This window comes from Notechis scutatus, chromosome 3 (assembly GCF_049901735.1).
Source record: "Notechis scutatus isolate UNSWTSFEM ecotype Mainland chromosome 3, rNotScu1.2, whole genome shotgun sequence".
In the NCBI taxonomy this organism is placed as follows: Eukaryota; Metazoa; Chordata; class Lepidosauria; order Squamata; family Elapidae; genus Notechis; species Notechis scutatus.
Window position 1 is genome coordinate 21,555,081 of NC_142011.1, and position 26,609 is coordinate 21,581,689.

Genomic DNA, 26,609 nt, shown 5'->3' on the forward strand with positions numbered 1-26,609 from the left:
AGAACGGTGCTGAAAGAGGGGATGACGAAGGTCGAATAAATCCCGAGCTAGATTTTTATTCAAAAATTCTCGAAGTGCAACTAGTTCAGGCTCAGACAAAGAATACAACCTCCCCTTTGGTAATGGAGCGTCCGGTATCAAATCCACGGGACAGTCGTAAACACGATGTGGTGGTAATTGATCTGCCTCCTGTTCACTGAAAACATCGGGGAAATCCGACAGCTCTGAAGGAATCGAGGCAGCAGAAGCGACAATATGTTGGCCTGCGCAGACATGTCTCAGGTGGTCCACACATTGCAGGCTTGGAAAAGAAACAGCGTTCTGCGCCCAAGCCACCAACGGATCGTGTAGACGCAGCCAGGATACTCCGAGCACCAAAGGAAGATGGAGGTTCAAGTGATATAAAAACTTATCGCCTCCTCATGATCCCCAATACGCATACGCAGTGGTTGGGTGGCAAGCGAATAGGTCCCGACTTGAGTTCGCGCCCATCTACGGTTTCCACCTGCATGGGGGGATTCACAGGCACTAAAGGAACTTTGAAATGTTTTACAAAATCATAATCCATAAAGCTAGTCGTAACCCCTGAATCCACCAGTGCCACGGCAGGGATTCCCTCCTTCCGAGATTGCAAGAATATGCGAGTGTCCAAAAGTAAATGTCGAGGAGGGCCAGAATTAACTTCAGCAATTTGAGATGAAAGTGAATATTGTGCCCGACCTAGGGTTTCCCTGAGGTCGGGCCTACCCCGTTTCCCGACGGACCAGCAATGGGTTTTGATACAGGTCCACGAGTCCCCTTCCGAGTGCAGGAATTAGCAAAATGTCCCGAATCCCCGCAATAAAGGCACAAACCTTCCTGAAATCTTCTCGATCATTCCTGAACTGTTAAACGAGGGCGGAGTGCGCCTATCTCCATCGGCTCCTCTGCTGGAATTCTGGATTGGAAAACCCTCATAGACGGGGTGCGTGAACGAGGAAACACAGGTGGCTCTGCAACGGTCCGTTTACACCCACGATGTTGTAGGCGAGCTTCAATACGTAAGCATTGAGTAATCAATGTGTCCAAAGTTGAAGCACGCTCTGCATGAATTAGTTCATCCTTGATAATGTCGGACAAACCCTCTTGGAATGCTGCCATGTGAGCTGGTTCATTCCAGGTGGAGTCCATACACAACAAGCGAAATTCTGCAACGTATTCTTGCAATGAGTGTTTACCTTGAATAATATCCCTCAATTTTCTGTCCACAATTTGAGATTTAATTGGATTCTCAAACATAACGTTCATCTGTTGAATAAACCCCTGGAAATCGTCCAGTAATGGACTATCTTGTACTAATAAGGGAGTAGCCCATTTGGCAGCCTGCCCGGTTAACAAACTAATAATAAAGCCAATTTTAACTCGATCGGTTGGAAAATCCTCCGGCCTCACAGAAAAATACAATTGTCACTGACCCAAAAATGTTGAAAACATGTCCGTTTGCCCAGAAAATTTATCTGGCATAGCTATCGGAATTTTTCTCACAGGGGGTGCAGGGGGAACTCCAGCTGCAGCTGAAACAGTTTGAGAATTGGCAACGAACGATAATAATTGTGTTACCTGATTTTGAAGGGATACGTTGCTCTGAAGTAATTGATTTATTTGCATCTGTTGCTGCTCCACCAATTGTTGCATTTGAGTTGAATCCATCGTTGCAAAGATGGTCTGTTTGGTCCGGAACAAAAATGTTATGTCCCACCTTCTAAAATAAACAGTTAAGGCTGAAAGCAGCAGTCCTTGTAAAGAAAGGCAGCAAACAGGAAAATGTTATGTCCCACCTTTTAAAGTAAACAGATAAGGCTGAAAGCAACAGTCCTTGTAACGAAAGGCAGCAAACAGGAATTTTCACAGATAGCTCCAATAAGTAAAAGTTCCAACGAACTAAATCCAAGACTCAACAAGATTCTTCAGATCAAAATCCTTCACAAAATAATTCCAATAAGTAGAAGTTCCAATGAATTAAATCCAAATCCCAACAAGATATTTCAGATCAAAATCCTCCAAACTGTGCTCTTCAGTTCTCCTTGCAAATAGACACTTTGTTCCGGACAAAGTGCAAAGTCATATCTCTCCCTTTATAGAGTAACTAATTAGTCTAATTGCTGGTCTGCTCTCCTACTGTATCCTCGTTGGTTCCTCCTTGTCAGGAGACGTCTTGTCCTGACATCTACCCAGCAATCATCCAAATTATCATCTTCTTCACCTGAAGATATCATTGGTTCCTCATTATCACCCGTTCCCGGCTGACCACCTAATTGAAGGGTGGAGGAGTTTGAAGGTTCAAGCCGATCTTGCAAATCAAATGCATTCATCTCCTCCTCATCGTTAGAACTTGCTGATTCATATAAGTCCTCCTCACTAGAGCTGTCATTCAAAAAACCTGTAGCAGATGCCGGAATCACAACATACATACATACATACATACATACATACATACATACATACATACATACATATATATATATATATATATATATATATATATATATATTATGTTTTCTTAAGTTTTCATGGTACTTACATGTATGGTGTTCGGCTTGGTTCGGAGTATTTTCCCACGTCATTGTAGTTCTTTTAAAGTTGTAGCAACGTTTCAGCAGAATCTCATCTGCCATCATCAGGCTTCTGTATTGTGTCCGTCTGTGAGTCAGACTTTTACAGTGGTTTCAGATTTGAATTTGGGGCAGCCTATTGCTGTGCCAGAATGGTTTTTTCTTCATCCTGATTGGTTGGGAGTCTTGGTCTGTGTTTATTGGTCTCGGAGTTTGCTGTGTTCTGCTTGATTGGTGTCTCTAATATCTTCTGTCTGTTTTTTGGCTCTTTTTGTATCTTGATTGGCTGGCAGCATTGTGTTGCTTTATAGGAGGCCTTTAGTGCAGCTTGGCTTCGGGTAAATGATAATGATAGCCGTCCATTTACCCGAAGCCAAGCTGCACTAAAGGCCTCCTATAAAGCAACACAATGCTGCCAGCCAATCAAGATACAAAAGAGCCAAAAACAGACAGAAGATATTAGAGACACCAATCAAGCAGAACACAGCAAACTCCGAGACCAATAAACACAGACCAAGACTCCCAACCAATCAGGATGAAGAAAAACCATTCTGGCACAGCAATAGGCTGCCCCAAATTCAAATCTGAAACCACTGTAAAAGTCTGACTCACAGACGGACACAATACAGAAGCCTGATGATGGCAGATGAGATTCTGCTGAAACGTTGCTACAACTTTAAAAGAACTACAATGACGTGGAAAATACCCGAACAAGCGAACACCATATATATATATATATATATATATATATATATATATATATATATATATATATATATATATATATATATATATATATATATATATATATACACACACTTTACTATTGTATGATTCCAGATGTTTATAATCATGGGATAGCTGACGGATGCAAAAGGTGAGGGGTCCCACCTACCTTGTCACAACTTCCCCTGCCTTCTCTTTAAATAATTCAATCCACCCCAAATTCCTCCACCTTCTTCCCTTCAACAATGATGTTGATTATATTGTTAAATATAAATGGATTTTCCACATTCAAAGGCAGAATAACCCTGGATATTCAGTTCAGGGCATACATATATTTATTAATGTAGACAACTGCCAACATCATGGAAATAATTTTCAGTAATATAGTATAAGAGGATTGATTTCTTCTGAACAACTACTTTTCATAAAACACAGAAGAATACGAGACGCACAATTTCAGGTTTCCATCCTTCCATTTTGGTTTGGCCTTAAACAGTAGAATGTATTTCCCTCCACAATGCATCATACTGTGCACTTTTGAAAGTGGTTTCAGAATTAAATTATTTAGCATGAATTACCTGCATGAGTAAATTAAGAAAATGCATAATCTGATGGGTAATAAAACTTGTAAAAAAAAGAAATGTAAGAATTAACCTGATTATTCTTTTAGTAAACAGAACTCCTAATCTCTTTTCCATAAAAACTTCTACCTTTCCTCAGCTCTCCTTGTGTTGCATGAAGAACACAATTTGTACATTCATCAGATTCAGAGGGAATCCAAAGGAATATGTCCACTGCAGGCTTACTGATTATGTACTATGAAGTCATTTTCAATCCTTAGGGTTCACATAGAATCCTTAGGGTTCACATAGATTTCTCAATGACAACCTGTCCCATACCTGGTCTTTCAGAACTCCCCAAAGTGCACTCACCATCACTGTAATTGAGTCCACCCATATTGTTGCTGGCCATTGTCCTCTTCGCTTTTGTTCCACTTTAGACCCTTTCCCAGAAAGCTGGGTCTTTGCATAATGATGTAGGATAACTTGGGTTTGGTCACTTGTGCTTTTAGTGAGAACTACAGGTTGATTTGTTTGATGATCCATCAATTTATTTCTTGGTTGCCCATGATATTCTCAGGATACTTCTCCAACAGCAAAGTTCAAAAGCATCAATGCTCCTTCTATTCTGCTTCTCCAAAGTCCAACTTGCTTTCATAGAGCACCACAGGGAATACCTGGGTTGCCTGATTCTGATCTTTGTAGGTATAGAGGCATCATTGCATCTGAATATCTTTTCCAAGCTTTTCATGGCTCCTCTACAGAGTACTGATTTGTAGCATATTTCTCCACTTTTGTTCCTTTATTATTGATAGTTGATCCTAGTAGGCAGAAACTATCTACACTTCTTTATCTTCATCCGCTGATGTCATTTAGCTTCTTGATAATGATTTTCTTCACTTCCTCCTTAACTTGTGTTACCAGGGCTTGCAGATCCTTTGCATTTTCAGCTATCAGAACAGTGTCATCAGCATTATGCAAGTTATTGATGTTTCTTTCTGCAGTTTTAAAACCCTGCTCATTCAATTCCAATCTAGCTACTTTTATAGGTATTCAGTATATCGACTGAATAAATGAGAGGATGCAGCCTTCTTACACTCCTTTGCCCACTTGGCGCCAGTTTGTTTTACCATGTTATGTCTGCTGTAAATTCCTGATTTGTACATAACTTTCTCATCAGAACAATGAAATGTACTGGGATTCTACATTCTACGGCTTGATGTGATCAACACAAATTGACGGCATTTCTATAATTAATGAAACACACAGCGACTTTCTTCTGGCATTCTTTGGCTTTCTCAATTATCCAGTGGACATCAGCTATGTCTAATGTTCATCAGCCTTTTCTAAAGCCGGTTTGGAAACCTGCCATCTGTTTTTCCAGGTACAGCTCTAATCTACATTGGATGATCTTTAGTATTATTTTGCTAAAAATATTGTATGATAATTTGTACACCGTTAAGTCTCCTTTCTTTGGTGTTGGAATGTAGGTTGACTGCTTCCAATCAGTTGGCCACGGTGTCAGTCTCCAGATTTAAAATATGTGGATAGCCTTTATTGATTTTTCTGTTGCTTGTCCGTAAAATTAAATGTTTTGTACACCCTTAAATACATTTGGTTCAGTTTACCTGAAAGTTTTCCTCATATAGCAAACTGAGAACTCCAACTATCTTCAGAGGATTTAATTGCACATGATCCCTTGGAAAAACATCCAAGATAGGAGGATGGCATTTGTCTTGTGGAATTCTTGTGCCCCTGAAGTGCAGGTAACTTTCTTCTTTGCTCTGCTTCAGGAAGAGACTAAAAAAATTTGTTTCCCTTTTCCTCCATTAAGATTCTGTGTCAGGCTACAGAACTTTTTCTCATTCAATTAACAAGAATGAACTTCTGAAAACCAAATGTATCAAAAAGAATCCTTTATTGAGATGAGACAATTCATGTAGGAGTTCAAAGCAGTGTCTGAGGTCCCTCAGGCATACAGGGATAGATAAGGGAGTTTAGAACCCTTCCCCTTATCTCGATGTGTATTTAGTGAAACAAAAGCCAGTATGTTAATTCCCCCCCAACCCCTTCTGTAGAAACGATATTTTTCACAGTTTCCCAGGGCATACCTAATTTCCCCCCACCCCCTTTTTAGAACAAACTTTTCCAGAGATACCCAGGACACATCTCACTGTGGAATTTTTATGATCTTCTCATCTCCTGGCTGTGCCTCTCAGAGGTGATAGGTTCTGGCCATCTGGGTTTTCTCCCTCCATTGTATCATGTGTAGGTTATACAAATTTGATATAAAATTAAATATATTCAGGTTACATCAAGAAAGGATTTCTTTATCAGTCCCCCCCGCCTTTTCTTCTTCCACTGAAGAAATGACAGCTACATGGATCTGACATCCTGGTTTTATAAATGGCATATGTATTTTATCCATTTTTTGCATTTGATAAACAGATGGTATGGTAAAGTTGTGGTTCCTCTAAATAGGGAAATACATCATTTATAAGGTCTACAAAGTTTTAGAGTTCTTCCCCCCCAAAAAAAAAACTTTTTTAAAACCAGTTTCAAGATAATATAGTGCATTTAGAAACAAATTCTCTAAGTGCTTCAACACAGCAAATTCTGTATTACGGGGTTGCAGAAATTCTGTTTTAGAACTGGCACACAGGTCTCATAAAGTGACCTCAGACAACAGTTGGTAATCCAGTTCATTCATAAACCTAAGCCAGAAAGTGGGGTGGGTTTTATTGGGCTCTGCATAAAACTTATAGCTAGTAATGGTTTTAAAATTCTGTTTAAATTCTGTACAAATATATTGACTATTTTCTCCACTCATAACTGAGTCCCCAAGTTTGCTAAAGTGATGTAAAACCTGTTACTGTTTTTTGACACAATGACTATGGGATGGCTCCAGGGGTGGGATTGGTTAGCAACCAGTTCTGTGGGTGTGGCTTAGTTGGTGGGCATGACTTGGTGGTCATGTTGCTGCCTGGGCGTGGCCAACTCAACATCATTTACATCGAAGCACACATCTCCTCGCCTGGCCTCTCATGACTGTGGGGATGCTTCAACAGTAGTAAGTGTGAAAAACGGTCACAAATCACTTTTTTCAGTGCCATTGTAACATTGAATGGTCATTCCACACAAGCAAAGTACCAGCAAAGGAGGAAAAAAAACTCCAGAGAAGTTCCAGAGAAAGGAAGTCTAGTCCTGCCAAGAATGTAATAAGGGTTAATGGAGAGGCCGTTTCTGTAAGCAACACCAGAATGTTTCCTTCCTGCCTTCCTTACAGGATTAGGCCAGTAATTTCTTCTAACAACCGGTTCTCTGAACTGCTTAGAATGTTAACAACCAGTTCTAGCGAATAGGTGCAAACCGGTAGAATCCCACCCCTGGATGACTCTAGAAGTTACTAGTGGGAAAATGAACGAAGGAACAAATTTTTACCAACTAGGCACTCCTGCATAGAGCCAAAATGTCAACTATAACCCATATTCTGAGTCTTGTAGGCTGCACACAGTTTGTGCAAAATAACAGTGATAAGTTTTCAACTGCAGTCAAGATTTCCACAAGGCTATGTGAAGGCTGAGGGTGGAGAAAGAGGAAGGGAACAGAGTTGTCATATAATTTTTCCATGTTACCACATAATTCTCTTAAGAGTTTGGTTTTCTAACTTACTTCAGCATCTCTGGCATTGTTCCAAGAAGCCCTTTCAAGCAGAATTGCCAGGAAGGACAAAAATAACAAACATTATTTGGTCTTTTGGCTTTTGGAAAGACCTATCCTGTGCTTGGTGTGTTGTGGGAACAGACAGATTAGTCTGCTTTAGTCCTTGCCAAATGCACAGGCATTCCTACATAAACACTCCGCAATGAACCTCCTTCAAACATACCAGAAAGTTTGACCTTTGTAACAGACAAAATACACATTTTGTATGCCTTTAACATTAAACCGTGTTGTCACCTGAAACCACAGTTTTTGTTTGCAGGCTGGCCTCTCTCATACTTTTTTTTTTTTGAGCTGAGGTTTTTTATTGCAAAAAAAGAAAAACAAAACAAATGTACCCAGATTTGTGGCTTAGCTCTAGAAGCATAAATCAGAATAATTCACTTAACAATGAAAACCTAACAAAAACTCCCAGGTGGCTAAAAGGGAGGTGGAAGGAGGTGAAGGGAGACAAATGAACAAGGAAGGTTTTCACCCTCTGCAAGAAAACCTTTGTAATTCTTCACTTCCTTCCACTCTTGCAATTCTTCTCATTTGCCATAGTCTTGAAAATCTGTCTTAGGGTCCAATTCAAGGTTATAGTTATCGCCTTCAAAGTCCTTTATAGCATGCGTCCAGAATATCTGAGGACCCATCTTGGCCCAATGGATTGGCCTGCCTCACTCGTTCTGAAAGAAGGGACCTGCAAAGGACTCTGTCAGTCAAGGAATTTCAGCTGGAAGGATCTAGGAAAATAATATTTTCTGCTGTAGCCCCCACCCTTTGGAAAAGCTTGCTGCTAGAGGTGAAATCTGCCCCCAATCTTCTGACCTTCCAGAATAGTCTTAAAACCTGGCTCTGCCAGTTGGCTTGGCACACTAATGAAGGCACTTTAGCATGGAGATGGTTGTGCATTGACAGAGAAGGTACCTCCATCCCTCTTGAGGCCTTGATTTTCACTGAGAAAAGAGAATAATTATAGCTCAGGGTTGAATTGTGGAATCCTTGGTGGTCTTTGAAGTTGGTTGTTTTCTTACAGACATTTCATTACCGAACTAGGTAACAACTTTGGTGCTGACAATGTTACCTGGTTTGGCAATGAACCATCTGCAAGAAAAATGCCAAGAAAGCATGGGCCCCTTGGTATTCAGTCTGCATTCAACTCAAAGTTTATAATTTAAAGTTAAAATTTAAATTTGTAATATTTATAAATTGTGTTTGTATTTATATTTTTATTGCATTGTAAACCTCCAGAGTTGCACTGGAAAGCAAGATGGCGGCATATAAATAAAAATTTAAAAAGTTACAGAAATGGGTAACAAATGGAGTTAAAGACAGTCCCAGCCTACTATATATTTTCTAGTGCCTCTATATCAGATCTGCACAACGTATGGCTAGCCATCTGCAAAAATAATAAATTTATTGTTATCTTCAGCCTCAAAAAACTGGCCCCCAACGGCCTCCAAACTCCATCATTGCTGCTACTCTGTTGGCTGATCAGCGTGCCTGGTATTCCTTTATACCAGGGGTCCCCAAACTTGGCAACTTTAAGACTTGTGGACTTCAACTCCCTATGTTGTGCTGGCTGGAGAATTCTGGGAGTTGAAGTCCACAAGTCTTAAATTTGCCAAGTTTGGGGACTTCTGTTTTATACCCTGCCAGGGTTTTGCATTTATCAAAATGATCCTTTCTCCTCTACAAGTTGTCCTGTCCTTCTTAGGTCCTGTTCTTCTTAGAACATAAATGCAGGGTTACAGTCACCCCAATGCTTCCCTTAAAGTCTACAATATCCCAAGGCAGATTTTGAGAGTAAACTCACTGGAAAAAGCTACATCAAAATTTAAATAATTCCAAAAACTGCTTGCTTTCTTTTCTTAATGATGTAATTACTTTTTAAAAACATATCTCAAACTCCATCTCAAGGAACAGACCAATATGATAAAAACTTACTTAGAGATATTTTTTTTAAATATCTTTGCATGTTCATTTATCTTGTTTTCATTCTTCGGTAACTTTGTTACTTCCTTTGTACCCACACACAGACTTTCCCATTCACATATTTACCCCTTCAAAATTCCCCCAGAGTAAAAAAATAGTTATGCTGTGACATTTTAAAAAATTAACAGAATCCTGTTTCTTTAAAAATGGTATCCAAAAGCATGAATAATCCAATTTGACCTAAAGTAGCTATATCGCTCAACCACAAAAATGAAGAAAGAGATTAACAGAGGCCCAAACACAGTCTTGCTTGAAGGAGAGGGGAAAGCAGGAAAGCAAAACTCAGCTGACAAACCAGATCAGGACACAGGGCTGAAGTAAAGTGTTACAATCCATGCAAGTCTGTTCCAATATATTTAGGAAGGGAGCTCACACATTGCCAAATTTTTCCCCAGAATATTTTTTCTTACACTGATTTAAACCACATTAGGATGACAATAATAATAAAATAATTGAAAATAAATTATTAAATAAATAATAATTATCAATCAAAAGTTGATCATACATGAGCTTGTGCAGGAAGATTGCACAAAATGATTAAAACAGAAACACAGTATATTTACCAAAATGATTCACTGGAACATTGGTAAAAATTATCAATAGCCAGTAATAAAAAATTGGTGGGAATATACAATTGAAAAAACAGTCAAAAACAGTCAGGTTAAAATATTTTAGGATTTCTAAATACAGGTAGTCCTCAACTTGCAAACTACAACTAAGCCCAAAATTTATGTTGCTAAGCAAGACAATTGTTAAGTAAGTTTTACATTACAACAGGGGTGTCAAACTCGACCCTATCACAGACCATGTCAGGATTTTGTTTGTCCTTGGGGGGCTGGGGGTGTGGCCTGCTCATCGTAGCTGCCTGGGTGGGTGTGGCCGGGCTTGGGGCAGCAGGGGTTGGTCCCTCACCTTCTCCAGGATAGCCCACAGGCTAACTCTGTGGCCTAGCCACAGGCCGCATGTTTGACACTCCTGCATTACAGTATCCTAGGACAGAATTTTAATTTTAATTTTCTAGATGCAACTTTATTTTCAACTTCTACTGTAAGGTATTATTCTCAAAGTATATGAAATTGTTGTTTGAATATAAGTCATGCAATAAAACCAAAACTATGAGACCCTTTTAAATGTTCATATATCAACAGTGACATTACAAGAATGGCACTCCAGAAAGTTTTAATTTCTAATGCTTTATTTCTGAAATATTTTACTTGTCAGACAGTATATTTTAAAATTCAAATAGGAAAAAAAAACATAAATTCATGTCTTTAAGAATTGCTACAATTGTGGGGAAATACCTTTCATGTATAATTTCTATCAGAGATCTATATTCAAGCTTTTCTACACCAAGAAGGTCCGTTTGTTTTAAAAGGGCAAGCAAATCAAATGTACTTATAGAAGCATTTAAACAGATATTTATCTAGTCAGAGATCTAATCCAGCAGCAGATCATTGTAATTCATTATATCTGAGATTTTTCTCTAAAAAAAAGTATTATGCAACAAAGAGTGTTGAGAACATATTAATCCAATGCTGAAAGAATTCCACTAGTAGTTGGTTTATTTCTGATTAACAAGCCAAAGGGTTGGTTTTGAATTTTAAAACGCTAAACAGTTTGAATTGCAGGATCACCTTCTCCATACAAATCTGCCTGATAGGCAAAATCTAAGGAGATTCTTCCCAGAATGCTTTACTTTCAGACACAAAACAGATGCCTTCCAGAGAGAGAGTCTCTTCTGTAAGGCATCCCAAACATGGGACTAACCTCTAGATACATTCACCTCATGCATTTCCTTTCTTTTAGGAGCCAGAAAAGCATATATCCCAAAGGTTCTCAACCTTTTTCCTTCACCATAGACCTCCTTTTGTGGCCACAGACCATGGCCACGGACCCCCAGGCTTGAGATTTAAATCATGACATTTCTTCAAGTCTTCGTGGACTTCCTGTGATGATGTTGCATCCTCCCTCCCACTGGTCCACAGACCACAGGTTGAGAACCACTGATATATCCTGTTCTCCAGTCCATCTAATATTAATATTTTGATCTTTGTCCACTGCCTTGTTTATTTGACAGATTTTTGGACACTTGAGTAATCCAGGGGTCCCCAAACTTGACAACTTTAAGACTTGTGGACTTCAACTCCCAGAATTCTCTAGCTAGCCTAGCTTGTGTCCACAAGTCTGAAAGTTGCCAAGTTTGGAATAACCTATTAAGTTTTTAATGCTTTTTTCTCATTTGAAGACTTTATCTAAAAGATAGAATTCAAATAATTTAAAGAATGAACAATACACAGGGTTCCCTTGTCACTGCCTGTCTCCTTGCTCAATGAAATATTTGCCCAGTCAAATAGGATAGGATACAAAATAGGATGAACTGAATACCAATATAGTGTAATGGAAAAAGTACTGAATTAGGACTGGGATTCACCATAAATTATGAAGGTTCTCTAGGAGAGCCAGCCAGTTGTTCACAGACCATAGCCTTGTTTTGATGAAATAAATGAAGGAGCACTACAATATTTATGCTACCTAATGCTCCCAGAAGAAGGTCAGGATATACATCCAACAAATAAATACCCAAATTCATAGAGTGTGTTTACTTATGCCTTTCAAACAATTTTGTTTTCCATGTTGAAAACGAGCAGGATAATCCAAGAACCTCATCCAGGAACTGCTGTGAACTTAAATCGGAATGGTGATTTACAGAATAGATCAGCTTTCTCTGTACTGCATATGAAACTGAACTGAACTTGCTCAAAGAAACTGTCAGAGGTTTTTGCGGTAGGGTATTTTGAGGCCCAGAAATTCTGAAGTTTTCAATAATCTGTGAAATGCCCCTCCTCCAAAAGAAAATAATTGTCTATAGCTGAAAAGGAATCCTTTTTAGAAAAATGGCAGAGGAAGTATTGTTCAAAGCGGCTTTTTCCCATGTCTGAAAATTTTTCATACTTACTTTTTTAAATAAAGGGAAAACTAGTGACCCAAGCAGCTTTTGAATAGAGGAAGGACAATCAGCATGGGTCTTCTCTGCTTGGAGAATTTGTTCTTCTAGGAAAGAAACATGATGGCCAGCCATTTTCACAAATGCCTAAGAGACAGAAACAGAGATTAAGTCATCAAAAGAATTGATTTGATATCTTCATTTTTGAAAAGATTTTCCAAAGTTAGTTTTCAGCAATTGGAATATTTGTCTGTGTATGCGCATGATCAATGGGTATACTGAAATTATGTCTGACATACTAAATTGACTGAAGCAATATTGATCTCTCGTTTCCTGTTAGTAACTTTTAAAAAAGGAATAATCCATTTTGTTATCTATAGTTTGCACTATTCTCGTTTTCTCAGGGTAGTTATATCTTAAATATTTTTTTAAATAAAAAAAAGACAAATCTACATTTATGAAGGATAGACTTTGGGTCATTTTCCTTTGTTACCAACTAATAACATTCAGGTCTAAATAGAGAAAGTGAGGAGAGTAATTTTTTAAAGTATTTTTTAAAAATAAAATTTATCATTATTTCCTTCTATCTTAAAACAAAATATAATATCACAGCGAAAAATTATATTGACAGCATATATAAAATTTGCAACATGGGTTTATAATTAGTTCATGACCACAGTTACAATGGCCCTGAAAAATGTGACTTATGATTGTTTTTATGACCTTTGCAGCATCATCATGATCATCTGGTCCAAATTCAAGTGCTTGGCAACTGGTTCATATTTAAGACCATTGCTATGTTCCAAGGCCACCTGACCACCTTTTGCTATCTTTTGACAAGTAAAGTCAATGGAGAAGCCAATTCACTTAACAACTGGGATACTAACTTATCAACTGTAGTGATTCAGTTAACAATTGTGGCAAGAAAGCTTGTAAAATGAGGCAAAACTCATTTAACAAATGTCTCACATAACAACAGAAATTTACGCTCAGTTTTGATCACAAGTCAAAGACTTCCTGTATGGAAATGACAGTAGAAGAGTAGAATAAATAACAATATTATATTAGTATTTAAGAGAAAAAAGTTCAAGAGAAATTCATACATTGATGTGTCTTGAACATATAGAACAGTGTTGGCTAACCTTTTTGGGCTCCTGTGCCAAAAATTGTGTGCACACTGGCACTCGCGCCCCAGCACCCAGAAGGCAGTGCGCCTGCCCATGCACCCTGTGCATGCACATGCAATCCCCCCCACCGCCCCCCATGCACCCTTACCTGCACTGCACTTCACAGCTGATTTTCAGCCAGTTTGAGGTCTGTTTCGGCCTCCCCAGGGGCTTGAAAAAAGCGTCTGCAGGACGAATAATAGGCCCGTTTTGTTGCTTTACAGGAAGTGATGAAACGGGCCTATTATTCAGGTTGCAAAGCCCGCAGAGGCTTTTTTCAAGCCTCTGGGAGGCCGAAAAAGGCCTCAAACCAGCCAAAAATCAGTTGTGAGGCACGTACATGCGCAGCGAGGTAAGTTTTGCCTGCGGCTTGTGTACTGGCACAAATGGCGCTGTGTGCCACCTATGGCACATGTGCCATAGGTTCACCATCATGGATGAGGAATGTCTATAGAATAAGAATAAATGAGGAATGTCTATGGAGATTCTCAGTCATTCAGGTTATGGTTGTCCCAAAGGTGCTTTTCTAAGAAGCAAGGGGACTTTTGGGTTTTTCTTTGAAGACATTTCACTTCTCAAAAAAAACAGAAAGTCCAGTTGCCTCTTGAAAAAGCACCTTTGGTACAACAAATGAGGTCTGAATTATAAAACAAACATGTGAATAGTGAGTGCCTGATAGAAAATGGAACAGTGAGAAAGTCCTGTTGAATTGAGCTGGGATCCTCAAAAAGGAAGATGTGAGTATATTAAAAGGCACAAGGTAGTAGTAAGATGTGGCAGAACCAAAAATGGTTTACAAAGGTAGAAAGCTACAAAAAGATATAGTAAATACTGGAGTTAGCCACATTTCCTTTTTTTAATTCATACCTAACTTGTTTCTATGTCTGTGTGGTGTTTTGTAGTCTGGTGCACAGTGTAAGTTATTCAAAATTGGTACGATTGGTATATGTTACATTAATTATTATTATTATTAATTATTATTATTATTATTATTATTATTATTATTATTATTATTATTATTATTATTATTATTATTATTATTATTATTATTATCATTAATTATTATTATTGAATTAGTGAATTCTAATTAAAATTAAATTAAAATTTAATTAAATTAAAATTTAATTAAAATTTAAATTAAATTTTTTCACCTGGTTTCTGATAACAGTATGATAATTCTTAATGGTAAGAATCTTTTTAAATACTTCAACAGAACTGAATCTACTTGAAAGCATAGATTTCTGGTCCAACCTTATATAACGTAAGCAACAAACCTCTAGTTTATCCACTTTTGTGTAGACATTGTTCATTTCTGAAACCTTGGCCTTAATAAGTGGGATCATCTCTTCCAGGAGATTGGATGTATCACTCCTAATCTGCATGGTGGGGAAGACAGTAGCAGAAAGCATTGTCAATAAATACAAAAACATATTTAGTATACTGTAAAAATACAACATCATTTTATGTATTATATGGTACCAAACATTTTCCTTTAGAAAATTCAGTATAGATGAACACACCAGTAGATTTCTTCCTAAGAATTATATGTTCTGTAGCTATCCTCAATTACGCTACACTGACAGCTTGTTCCCTTATCAGCTACTTAGGTCTCCATACTATGTAAGCCACAGAATGTTTCATATTTTACCTTAAGGTTGCAAGAATATATACATTTCTCCGCCCATAGCTGATTCTTAGCATGCTTTCATTACATCTGCTGATTCATTGCCAATGGTGCTGTTCTGAGTCTTTGTGTGCAGCATATTATGAGAAAAACAATTCTTTGATATCTGTTCTGGCTTTACTGTCCACCCTCTTCTGCCTATCACTAATTAGCTGACAATGCATCCTCCAACTGTAAAACTGGAGCAGAACTGGGGTGGGTCTGGCTCCAGGATTATGGCTACATCTCCTGTGCTAGATTCCTTTCTGTGTTCTTCCTCTACACTCTGCTATATTGTTATTGTAGTTGAAGAAAGCTTAAAAAAACAGATTGAAACAAAAAGGATATTCAGAAGCAATGCTTCTATTGGATTTTTATTTTTTCTTTATTTTTCAGGACAACACAGGTTAGCTCCATTCTCTTTTCCAGGTTGCTCTATTCTCTGTTTGGGAGTGAGTAGTTGGAAGAGTTGTACCCATTATTTATTGTTTTGCATTTCCAGACTTGCATTAAATCCAGCAATAGGCAGAGTTAGGATACCTACAGCATTGCCAGTTGAGCAATATAATGCTACAGACAAATATAATTAGTATTTGGGTACAGGAGAATCAATAGAAAAAGTTTATTGTTGTAAACATGCTAAATAAGATAAACACAAATGCAGGTAACAAAAATGTGAAAGATTCTGAAGCTAAAGATCAAGAACTGCTGTCCTTCCAATCTACAGTCTACATTGTCTTAGCATAAAAGGTACAGCATCTTTCAGATAAAGCCCAATTTCTAGTGACTTCATTAACAATATTGGGTTTTGGTCAACAATAGGGAAATAGTTTGCCACTGTCTTCTTTCAGAATGCTAAATCAATGTCTCAATCCAGCCTACAGCCCTGGCCTTTCCTGGAAATTTTCATTCCACATTAACTATCAATTATGCTTAGTTTTCCCTCTCTTAGAGAAATCTTTATGCACTTTGTAAGGAAAGAAATGTGTAGCAAATACTTTTCTTTTTATGCACATCTTTGCTGAAATAGAATCCTTTAAAAAAAAAAAAACCCCACATAGGTGGAAATCCCCTTGGTGCCACATTAAAGTTTAAACCACATACAATGTGTGGACTGGCTATTGTTCCTTGTGGAAAATTGCAACCTTTCCTTAGATCTATGCAAAAGAAAATGTAGCAGCCAATAAACAGTTTCCAAACTCAATTCTTCTGTAATTCCTCTGCAAACCACTCAGAATCACTTCGGTGAAATGGGTGGTGTAGAAATGTAATAAATAATAAAAAGTAAATTACCACAAGGAAGAGTTGGTGTGGGGAGAATAAGAGGCAGATGTAGTAGCTATGTATTCTTCCTTGAATTTACCAAAAAATTAAAAAGGCAGGATAAAGTAACAACTATAATAATGTAATAACATATTAAATCATTTTTGTTATGTTGCAATTTTTTCTATATTGTAGACTCAGTGGCTTCTTCTGATACCTTCTACTTTCTTCCACCATTGGAATTGTTTGAAATTATGTTTATAACTTTACATTTTGGGGGAGTTTCCCCATGAGCTTCTCCTGCCATTGAATTATACTTTTGTTTTGGATTTATTAACCCCTGCTTCTTTCATGTTCCATCCATCAGCATTTTTTGTTACCTTCTTCAAAGCTCTCACTGGCTCTACTTCTTCTAAGTCTCCCAATTAATGAGGATCAAATTAAGCTAGTCAGTCCTCTTTTTCTAGATAAAGACTAGATAAAAGTGTTCTGGGAAATCTGAGTGATTTTGGATTGTTAACTAGTCAAAAAACTCTCATCAGAACAAAATGTATCTTATTCAAAAAACATAATATGAGCAAAGTCTCAAAGACATTGTCCATGAAGAGAAGACTCATCAGGAAATCATATTACTTTTGAGTTCTAAGCTTTTAATTCTTTTTTGTTTTGCTGTATTTCATGCTCTTGTTCTGTTTAACCATTATTATTGTAATGTATTACAGTATAGTGAACTGAAGACTGTAATTTTTTTTAAAACCCAATAAAACCCAATAAAAATAATTGCCTGTTCCTTGGATTCAAGAGACAGCAAAGAAAACAATTACAACAAAGTTACAAGGCAAGACACTAACAGACTAATTCTACCATTATCTATGCAGAAACATGTCCTTGAAATCGATATGAGATAATTCCCAGGAAAGTAACCTTAAATGTTTTGTTGGTTACAACTGGAGGAGAGAAATCTGAAACGGCAGAATCTGAATACCTATGAAAACAATTTATGTATACTTAGGAAAGGCAAGTTATCCTTTGAGAATGCACTACATACCTGATAAATATATAATGCTCTTTGGAAAGCCTTTTAAGCATCGTTTTCTAAACTAAGCTGATGTGTGTCAAACTACTTATCATGAGTTAGAGTGCAATGATTAAAAAGGGCCCCACAAATCATTATAATGCAACGCACTGCAGAAAACCACCAGGTGAAGTTATGCTGTATTTGCACGGTTGATATGATCAGGACTGTATCAATACCTTCATTTAAAATCACTAGTTGCAAAGTACTGTAGTCAATTTTCATGACACAAAATTAGTGGGCCTCTTGGGAATTTGTCTTTTGGCCCTAAAGTAAAAAGTCCACAGCGACTTTCCAAGGTGACCTTTGGACAGCTACCAACTTCCTGGCATTAAGTTATTTTCTCCACTGAAACACAGAGGGGAAATTTTGGGTAGGGTGCACAAATTTCTCTCTAGAACTAACATGGGGAATCTTTCATACAGTATTCAAGCATCCTCAAGGAGAAATCTGTGAGCAGAGCTCCTTATTGTGTCTATGCATGTAGGTAAGAATGGTGCACATAAAATTTACAAGTAAAGAGCACTTGTCTAGGCCCGTAAGTATTTGTGCACCATGGTGCCACCTTGTGGCTTAACCATCACTGTTCTCAGTAATAAAAACCATTTCAGAGAAGGTTGTTATCAAGATGGCTGCCTCAGGAAGAATGTGAGCATGTGTATGTGTGTGTGCGTGCTTGCTGGAGTGTGAGAGAGAGAAGAGAAAAAGTCCTGTAGCTCCCTCTTCCCACACAGCTCACTGCAGCTGAGCTGCTGTTTCTAAATCACTCTCAAGATGGCCTCCAAAGGAGATAACATAAGAGGAAGTATTTAGATTCTTCAAGGTCTTCAGGAGGTAAACATACCATATCAGTCATACCACAGAACTCATCCAGCCTTATTAACATCTCTTCTATACATTCTTCTATTTCTTTCATCTGAAAATAAAGAGATAATTTAAAATTACAGCCCCTGCAAAGCGAGAACATCCTGTGTATCCCAACGTTGAATGACTTATTTTTTTTTAAAAAAAAAAATCTGACAGCTGAACACAGTTTTTCTATTTCAGGTTAAATTATGTGAACCAGACACATAATTTACATACAGAATGTTTTTTTTTTTAAATGCCATGCTTGACAAACTTGATTCTCCACATTTTCTCTCGAATGACAAGCATGCAAAATTTTCTTGTTTGGATCCTTTCCAATATCATAGCAACCCACTCTCCTTGCAGAAAGCATTTTGTTGGTGAAAACCCATTTAAGGTGATGGAACTCACGTATAAGAATCTGTTTTAAACAAGTCTCCCAATTTACAATGATTATTGGAATTTCAATAGAAGTCTTTGAGTGAATCTGAAATAAATATATAGTTAAATGTTTAACAATTGTCCTTTCTCTCATAATGTCATTTCAAAGAAACATGTAACATAATCTGCAGAAAATCACATAAGTTTCCAATTACTTGTGTTTTTGAAAAGAAAGTGACAGAAAAAGCTAACTGCTGCCAATTTCAACCTTCTTCTTTCTTTTGGCCCAGCAGAAATTTGGAAATGAACAGCAATATTTTCTTTTGGTGAGAATTCTGCTGTAATATAATCTAATATCTTATGATGATCTTCTGCAACTTGGTACCATTCAGTTTTTTTTGTTCCTTCATAACTTCAAACAGTTGCTAAGTAAGGTAAGGACTACCTTTATCACTACATTTCTACTCTATTAAAAGTTATAAGTCCAAAATTAAATACTCTTTTTGCCTACTTCTGTATTTCAGTACATATCCATTTTTACACACACACATACACACACACACACATACTCATGAATTTCTGTAAAGTTCAACACCACCTTTAAAAACCTTAAATAATCCCTAATATCAGAGTTATATTTAACGTTTTAGGTCACAGACCTAAAAGAAATTGTTCTTTTCTAATATTTCAAGGAATAGGCCTTGCATAAACATTCCATCATATTCTCTTTATTTCCTCTGGTGGCCTTTCCACAAGCAGGCAGGATGTTTAGGAAAACTTTACATATGACAATTGTTCACCCACACCCATTGCCTGTGGGTAGCCCTGCAATCACCAAGCTATTATATTGTGCTTCTAATGCATATTAGAAAATGAACATGGTAACAAATGGCATAAATATACACCTTACGCTCTTGTCAATAACAGCCTTGCAAAAGTCTGTGACATTTAAATAAACTCCTTTTAGAATTGAGCCTATGAAGGATTGAGAACATCTATGATATAGTTCAACATCTATTATTAGTCAAGAATTGTCTTTTGATATTTCTGTACTGCTTCAAAACACAAAGACATGCATAAAGATTGTGAGCAGAGTATTTTCAATAATTCATTTTGTTTACTTGAAAAAAACATTTAAATTGATATTCCCATTGAGATTTCATATAGACAGTGGGCTAAATTTACAGAATATACTTCATAAACATACTTGGGCATTATCTCTACTAATCTCTGAAGCAGTAGGCCTTCTGAATGGCAGTGTTGGAGAAAACAGATTGAAAGACTACTTCTTCGGGGAAGACCCTTAAATTCTGCAGTGTTTTCCTAACCAGAAATAAAATTATGTTTCCAGGTAGCTCAATATAGTGCTATAATATTTGGCAATGCCTTTCTGATAGATAAGATCGCTCTAAAATATGTTCATAAATGTTATGAATTATCGTAAGTGTTCCTAAGCCAGATTTCTTTTTTGACTCCATGGGATTTCAATTATCACTTTCTTCTGTTAAAATGAAAATTATTATTGCCATGCCACTGTGAGATACTAATTTACACCAAACAAGAAAAACTAAAGGCAGAAAATATTGCTCATTGTTAATGACACTCTCAAGCAAATGATCCATATTATGTAATTTGGTCAGTTGCAAATTTGAATTCAAAACTGTAATGGTATCACTTGTTCTCTTTGTCCCCAGTGTGACATGAATTCAGATTAAAGAGTTATTGTAGCAGGCACAAATGTATTAAATTTGCAGTTTTACTGATTGTATTTATTGATACAGTTTGTTACATTGATAATAAACTTGGGAGAAAAAAAACCCACAGGTTGTTTTTTTTCAAGAAGGAATTAAGAACATACTCCTTCAGGAGATTATCATTCTAATTCAGATATTACTGAACCACATCCATCACTGGAGGTTTTCAAAAACAGACTGGACAATCATATGAGTGGGATAATATAAGGTCTCCTGCCTTGAGTAGGGGGTTGGACTATAAGACCTCTGAGGTCCTTCTAGCTATATGATTCTATGTTTTATGTTCAATGTTCAATGTTCTAATTAAGGAAATCACTAAAAATTCCATTTACTTTGCTATTCATGTTAATATGGCAGAACTCCACTGGAAAGGTCCACAAAAAATCCAGAAAAAATCTAACAATATTATTTCTCTGATTTAAGTACTAATTAATTTTGGACAATTTACGTATTTTTGATAATTTATCTTCTTTTTATTGTTTAACAGACAATTTTCCAGTGCCGGCTTCTTCTATACACATTTCTTCAGTGTAATTTTTGACTGCTTACTATTATTTGTATACTACTTTCCATAAAATATACAGGTTCTTTTCATATACAAGTTTTCTGCTTAGTTTTGCTGAAAAACAAACACTGGTATTATGAAGTCTGGCAGAAGCAGAACACACAGATTCTCCAGAACCCACAAATTCAGTGTAACCCACAGCAAAATTATTTTGCATCCCTAATTGAAATATTCATTTTGGGTTCATCCATCATCCGTAAAATAAACAGGAAATAAACTTGTGCCTAAAGCTTTAAATGTTCACTTTTCTTTCACTTGGTCAAGCAGTAATGGATCTGGTTAGCCTTGATTGAAAACTACCAGAAATTCCCTAGATCAAAGGTGTCAAACTCACGGGCCACTAGCTGGATGCGTCACATGATGGCCACGTCTACTCCTGCTTTAGCAAAGGGGGGGAAAAGTCGTGATATGTCATGTGACAACAACATGATGCCATGAGTTTGACATCACTGCCCTAGATTGTAGATTAGAAGGGAAAGTGAGAAGTGACCCAATCTTGAATAACCAACAAGTCATTCCCAGGAAACAAGCTCAATAAATCTACTCATATAAATTTGTATTTAAAAGTAGCCTCACAAACATGTTCATTTAACCCAATTACTAGGGAAGAATCCTATTTAAAGATGGTTTACTTCAGCATAAATGTGGCCAAGTTCATGTAGTTAATTATAGAACATCTAAACCAATCTAAGGTAGTTAAGCTTATGACATCTTGTATTTTGCTTTGAATGGGGAATGATGAGTACTAACAGACATGTTCAAAAGCAATTATGCTAGATCGTTTTTATTAATGGAGGCATGGAAGTTTAGTAGCCATTATTCCACAATCATAAACAAACATGATAAAAGTTAAGAGTATTAGTCATCATGCAGCAGTAGATAGCATGGACTTTGAAGGATTAGCAAAACCAAACCTGACATTTTCTTCCCTTGGGCTAATCTGAGCACATAAAACAGTATTGATGATATTATAAAAACAAAGTAGGAGAAAACTGACACTCTAATTCAGGTATTTATCTTGCTCTTAACAGTCTTGAGGGAGATAATTTCTTGACTCTACACACACACACACACACACATTTAAACATCTGAATAAGTCTCTTCATGAGATGTCAGTTGAAGTTCACTGAATTTATTCTGGGAAAATTATTATTTATGAAGTAACAAATAATAAGTCTGCTCTGCAAACCAAGTCACAGGGACAAAAAGTAGACTGAGACGAAGTGTAGAATAACTTCATTCAGTTGCTCTGTTCAGTTCAGCCTTCCTACCCCAAGTCAAACTGTTCACATCTATTATTGTAGTGTCAGACTGAAGAATATTTTTATTTAACTAGCAGCATGCAATTCCAAGGACTGGATTGGGCTTTGTGAAGCATAACAACCATCACACTTCCCAAAATGGATGAGGCCACCACCAGGTGAGGCAAATTGACAGTTTTGATTTTTTTTAAGGTGAGGTTCCTGCACATAAGGCACCTATTTTACCACTTAAAATTAATATATTAGATTCTTTTTATCCCACCTTTATTGTTTTATAAATAACTCAGGGTGGTGAACATACCTAATACCCTCTCCTCCCATTTCCCCCACAACAACAACCCTGTGAGGTGGGTTGAGCTGAGTGAGAATTGATTGGCCCAAAGTCACTCAGCTGGCTTTCAGTACTGCAGGATTTGAACTCACATTCTTCATAAACAAATGATTCTGCCATCACTCATTTAGCTCAACCTACATTTCATAGTAATTTAGCCTGTTGGAATTAGACAGTTGGAGAGCAAGGATTTATTTGCCCAGACGACACTTGGAAATAGAGGAGAAAACTATACTTTAAAATATCAACAGAATTCAGGTATTAAACGTTGAATAGTATAAATTCTCTCTCTTCTTCCTTACATCATTTGTTTTGGATAACCTTCGTATATATTATGCATAGAGACATACAACAACTCTTTAATGTATGGCAAAAGTACTGCTTTCATTTCATTAATCACGTGTGTCTATTATTTTTTCTCACACGTTTCTTTTTATTAACACTATTGCTTTAAACACTACATAAAGACCTTTAAAAATGCAATTCAATCTCATCAATTAAATCTTATATATATTTGACTTGGATTATTTGCCACCAAGTTGGTGTCAACTGTTAGTGACCACACAGATTTTCTCTGTGGCCTAACCTGCTTTTTCAGTTCTTCCAGCTGTGCACCAGAGTTCATCGGCTTTGTGTGTGTGTGTATGTGTGTAACTATCTATGTCTATCTATCTATCTATTTATCTATCTATCTATCTATCTATCTTACTCCCAGATTTCAAGAAACTTTTCAAATCTCTGTTTATAAGATTTGCCAATTGTAGCAAATTACAAAATTACGTTACAAAGTTTAAAACTGGAAAATTCACATATATTCGCTTATATTTGTTCTATGCACATATACAAAGAATGATTTACCAAATTATTCTCAATAATCAAATTTCAGCATTGTGTTTATGATTCATGCAAATCTTAATTTATTCAACCCTCTCGATGAGAGATCTTTGAAAGTTGCTCTCCTTTTGATGTTTGTCTCTTTGCAATGTTTACAAAATATTTCTGGATTCACTCAACAGTAAGCTTAATATAGCCAGTTTGGTGTAGTGGTTAAGGCACCAGGCTAGAAACCAGGAGATGGTGGACTCTAATACCACTTTAGGCACAAAGCCAGCTGGGTGACCTTGAGCCAGTCACTCTCTCTCAGCCCTAGAAAGAAAGGAAATGTCAATTCATTTCCAAAAAGGTTGCCAAGAAAATTGCATGGAGTTCTCCAGGCATTCAACACTGATACTAAGACACCAACATAAAAAAGTTGTGCTTTGTTCAAAAGAGATCACTTCCAATATACTACAATAAAACTATGTGCCCTGAAAAACCTTAACTATGCTGAAATGCTTGAAGACATTCCTATTTGTGCGTGTGAGGTTAGAAATATAATTCAAGTGCAGTATTTTATTTATCGGCCTGTTCATTACTTTGGGTATTAAGTTTTTAAATCCACTATTCTCTTACATGGCCCTCTTCCAATATTTTTAAATGTATAAAACTAGGTGCTAACAATGCAAATGTTTGCAATTCGCATTATCCAAAAATTCAGTCAACTGAAAATACTTTTGGATGCTAATAGTACAATATTCACAGCTCAGTTATTCAGAAAGTCAGCCAATTAAAAATAAATTTAGCATAACAAAGTAAACAGCCTTTGAAAACAATTTGAGAAAAAAGTTTTAAATGTCTTATCTAAAACTGGGCAGAATGTGAACTCTATAAGAAAGTTACAACATGGAAAAATGCCCTATTCCTTGTGCCTGTTTGTTGCTCACAGCCCAATGAGCCCACAGATGCAAATGATGTTCAATAATTTAACTCTTTAGATACTAATATCAATATTTTAAACTGAATTTGAACATTAAGTGGAATATAGATATAACCTAATCTTGCAACCTCCAGGGTATAAGTCAATTCCATCTTAAAATTACATTTCCCAATTAAATATGTACAGGCCAAGCAGTGGCCTCACAATACTGATGGGACCTTTGCCCTTGGTGACTTGTTCCATTTTATTTAAATATTGAACTGTAGTGGAAACAGAAGAGAAACTTATGATACTTAATATGAATCTACAGGATGACTGACCTGGAAAGATTGGAGATAGCTTAAGAAAAGCAGCATGCAAACTTCCAGTTCAATGATTCCCAAGGATGTGGTGGATCAAAACACTAGTGAAAAATTGAGGAAGACCAACATGTAATGTTCTCACCCTACAGTTAATCAATGTTATTTTTTTTTTAAAAGTATTGGATCATTTATATTTTTATATAGGGATGTTGTATGCACTGTAGAGTAACTGCTTCCAGAGGTAAAGAAAAAGCAGAAGGCACGTTCATAATGAGGCAAACCCACAAGAGTGAGAGGGATCTCAAGGATGCCTTTCAACCGGCCGGTCTGCAGATTGCCTCAGTATTCCACATCCTCGGTGGCTGGTTCTCAGTTCCTGGCTCTAAGCTGCGTCCATACGACGCATTAACCCGTGCTAGTCAAGGAACTCAGTTCATCTATGTCAAAGAATTCAGTGTCGTGGATTTTACACAATCCACGGAATTAGGCAGAGGGGCTAAGTTCGGACAACACGCTCAACTAAAACGCGGTAGGCTAACCTGGGATTCGGTGGGTCGTGGGGACCCAGCCCAAGCATCTCCTTCCCTCCCCAAGCGGGGCCCCGAGGTACACAAACCCCTAAGGATGCCCAGAGGGACCTTCCCCTTGCAATGCTTCGCTCTACTCGGCCACCCCAGCAGCCTCCCACCGTACCTCCTTCCCGGTCTCAGGGGGAAGACAGTAAGCGAGCGGGCGAGCCCTGCCGGCCTCCCTCTCCTCCGCTGCCGCCTTCCGCCGCGGCTCTCCGTCCTCGGCGACATCTGCGATCAGCTCCGCCGCCCAGCCGTCGATTGCGGGGAAGGCGGCGGAGGAGGAGGAGGCGGGCGGTGAGGGGCGGCCTCGGGAGGCTGCGGCTCCCCCTTCGGCGGCTGCCTGGCTCATGTCAGCCGCGCGCCTTCTCTCGGGCCGGGGGCCGTGGCACAGCCGGCAGTAGACCGGCGCCGCTCCCGCTCTCGCAGCCTTGCAATCGCGGCTTTGAAGCGGCTCCTTCGGGCACCTGGTTTTCCGCGGACGGAGTCAGGGCTCCCCCTAGCGAGCAAGGACCAGAATTGCGCTTTCGGAAGCTGTGGATCTTTAGGCCGCCGGGTTTTTTAAAATTTAATTTAATTTTTTAATTTAATTTGATTTGTCAATCGCTTACAAGATAATAGGTATAAGAATAAACATAGTTATGAATGGAATGGATACATATAAGAAAAATAAAAAGAAATAATAGGACAGGGATGGTAGGCACGTTGGTGCACTTATGCACGCCCCCTACAGGCCTTCCTAGGAAAGGGGTGAGGTCAATAGTAGACAGAATAGTATGGTAGATGTTACATGGGGGTTAGTTACTCACTGGCTGTAAGCCCACATGGCACAACATAGAAGAACAAACCCATCGGGACAAGATTCAGCAGCCCACCTACATTTAAAAGGCAATGGCCGCTCTTTTGAAGACAGCAGAAGTCCACATTTTGGACAGAGAGGAGTCAAAGAGGCCATCTATGTCAAAACTGAACAGCCCTCTCTCAACAGAGGGTAAGAGACAGGACACCATCTTTCTTCCGACTACAACACAGTCATTTCAACAGTTCCAAGAAGGCGCCACACCCATTTGCACTACTCAGGTAACCCTGAGGACACAGATAAATCTCCAGATGGCCTCAACCACTCTCTTAAAAAAAAAAAAAAAAAAATTCAAATGA

General features: G+C 37.7%; 1 protein-coding gene across 4 annotated transcripts in view; it reads right to left on the reverse strand.

Annotated features, from left to right (window-relative positions):
* Window positions 1-25,926, reverse strand: part of BCAS4 (breast carcinoma amplified sequence 4) — a 40,100-nt gene extending 14,174 nt beyond the window's left edge. For 2 of the 4 annotated variants that reach the window (XM_026664865.2, XM_087959284.1), the window contains exons 1-4: window positions 25,576-25,926; window positions 18,530-18,601; window positions 14,959-15,060; window positions 12,531-12,665 (exon numbers count right to left, since the gene is read on the reverse strand). In XM_026664865.2, coding sequence (XP_026520650.2) covers window positions 12,531-12,665; window positions 14,959-15,060; window positions 18,530-18,601; window positions 25,576-25,803 — 537 coding nt within the window. In that variant the 5' untranslated portion in view covers window positions 25,804-25,926. Of the gene's footprint in view, window positions 1-10,486; window positions 10,565-12,530; window positions 12,666-14,958; window positions 15,061-18,529; window positions 18,602-24,900; window positions 24,984-25,575 lie in introns of all 4 variants that reach the window. The other 2 variants (XM_087959285.1, XM_087959286.1) reach the window with 2 other exon arrangements.
* Window positions 25,927-26,609: the final 683 nt, after the last annotated feature.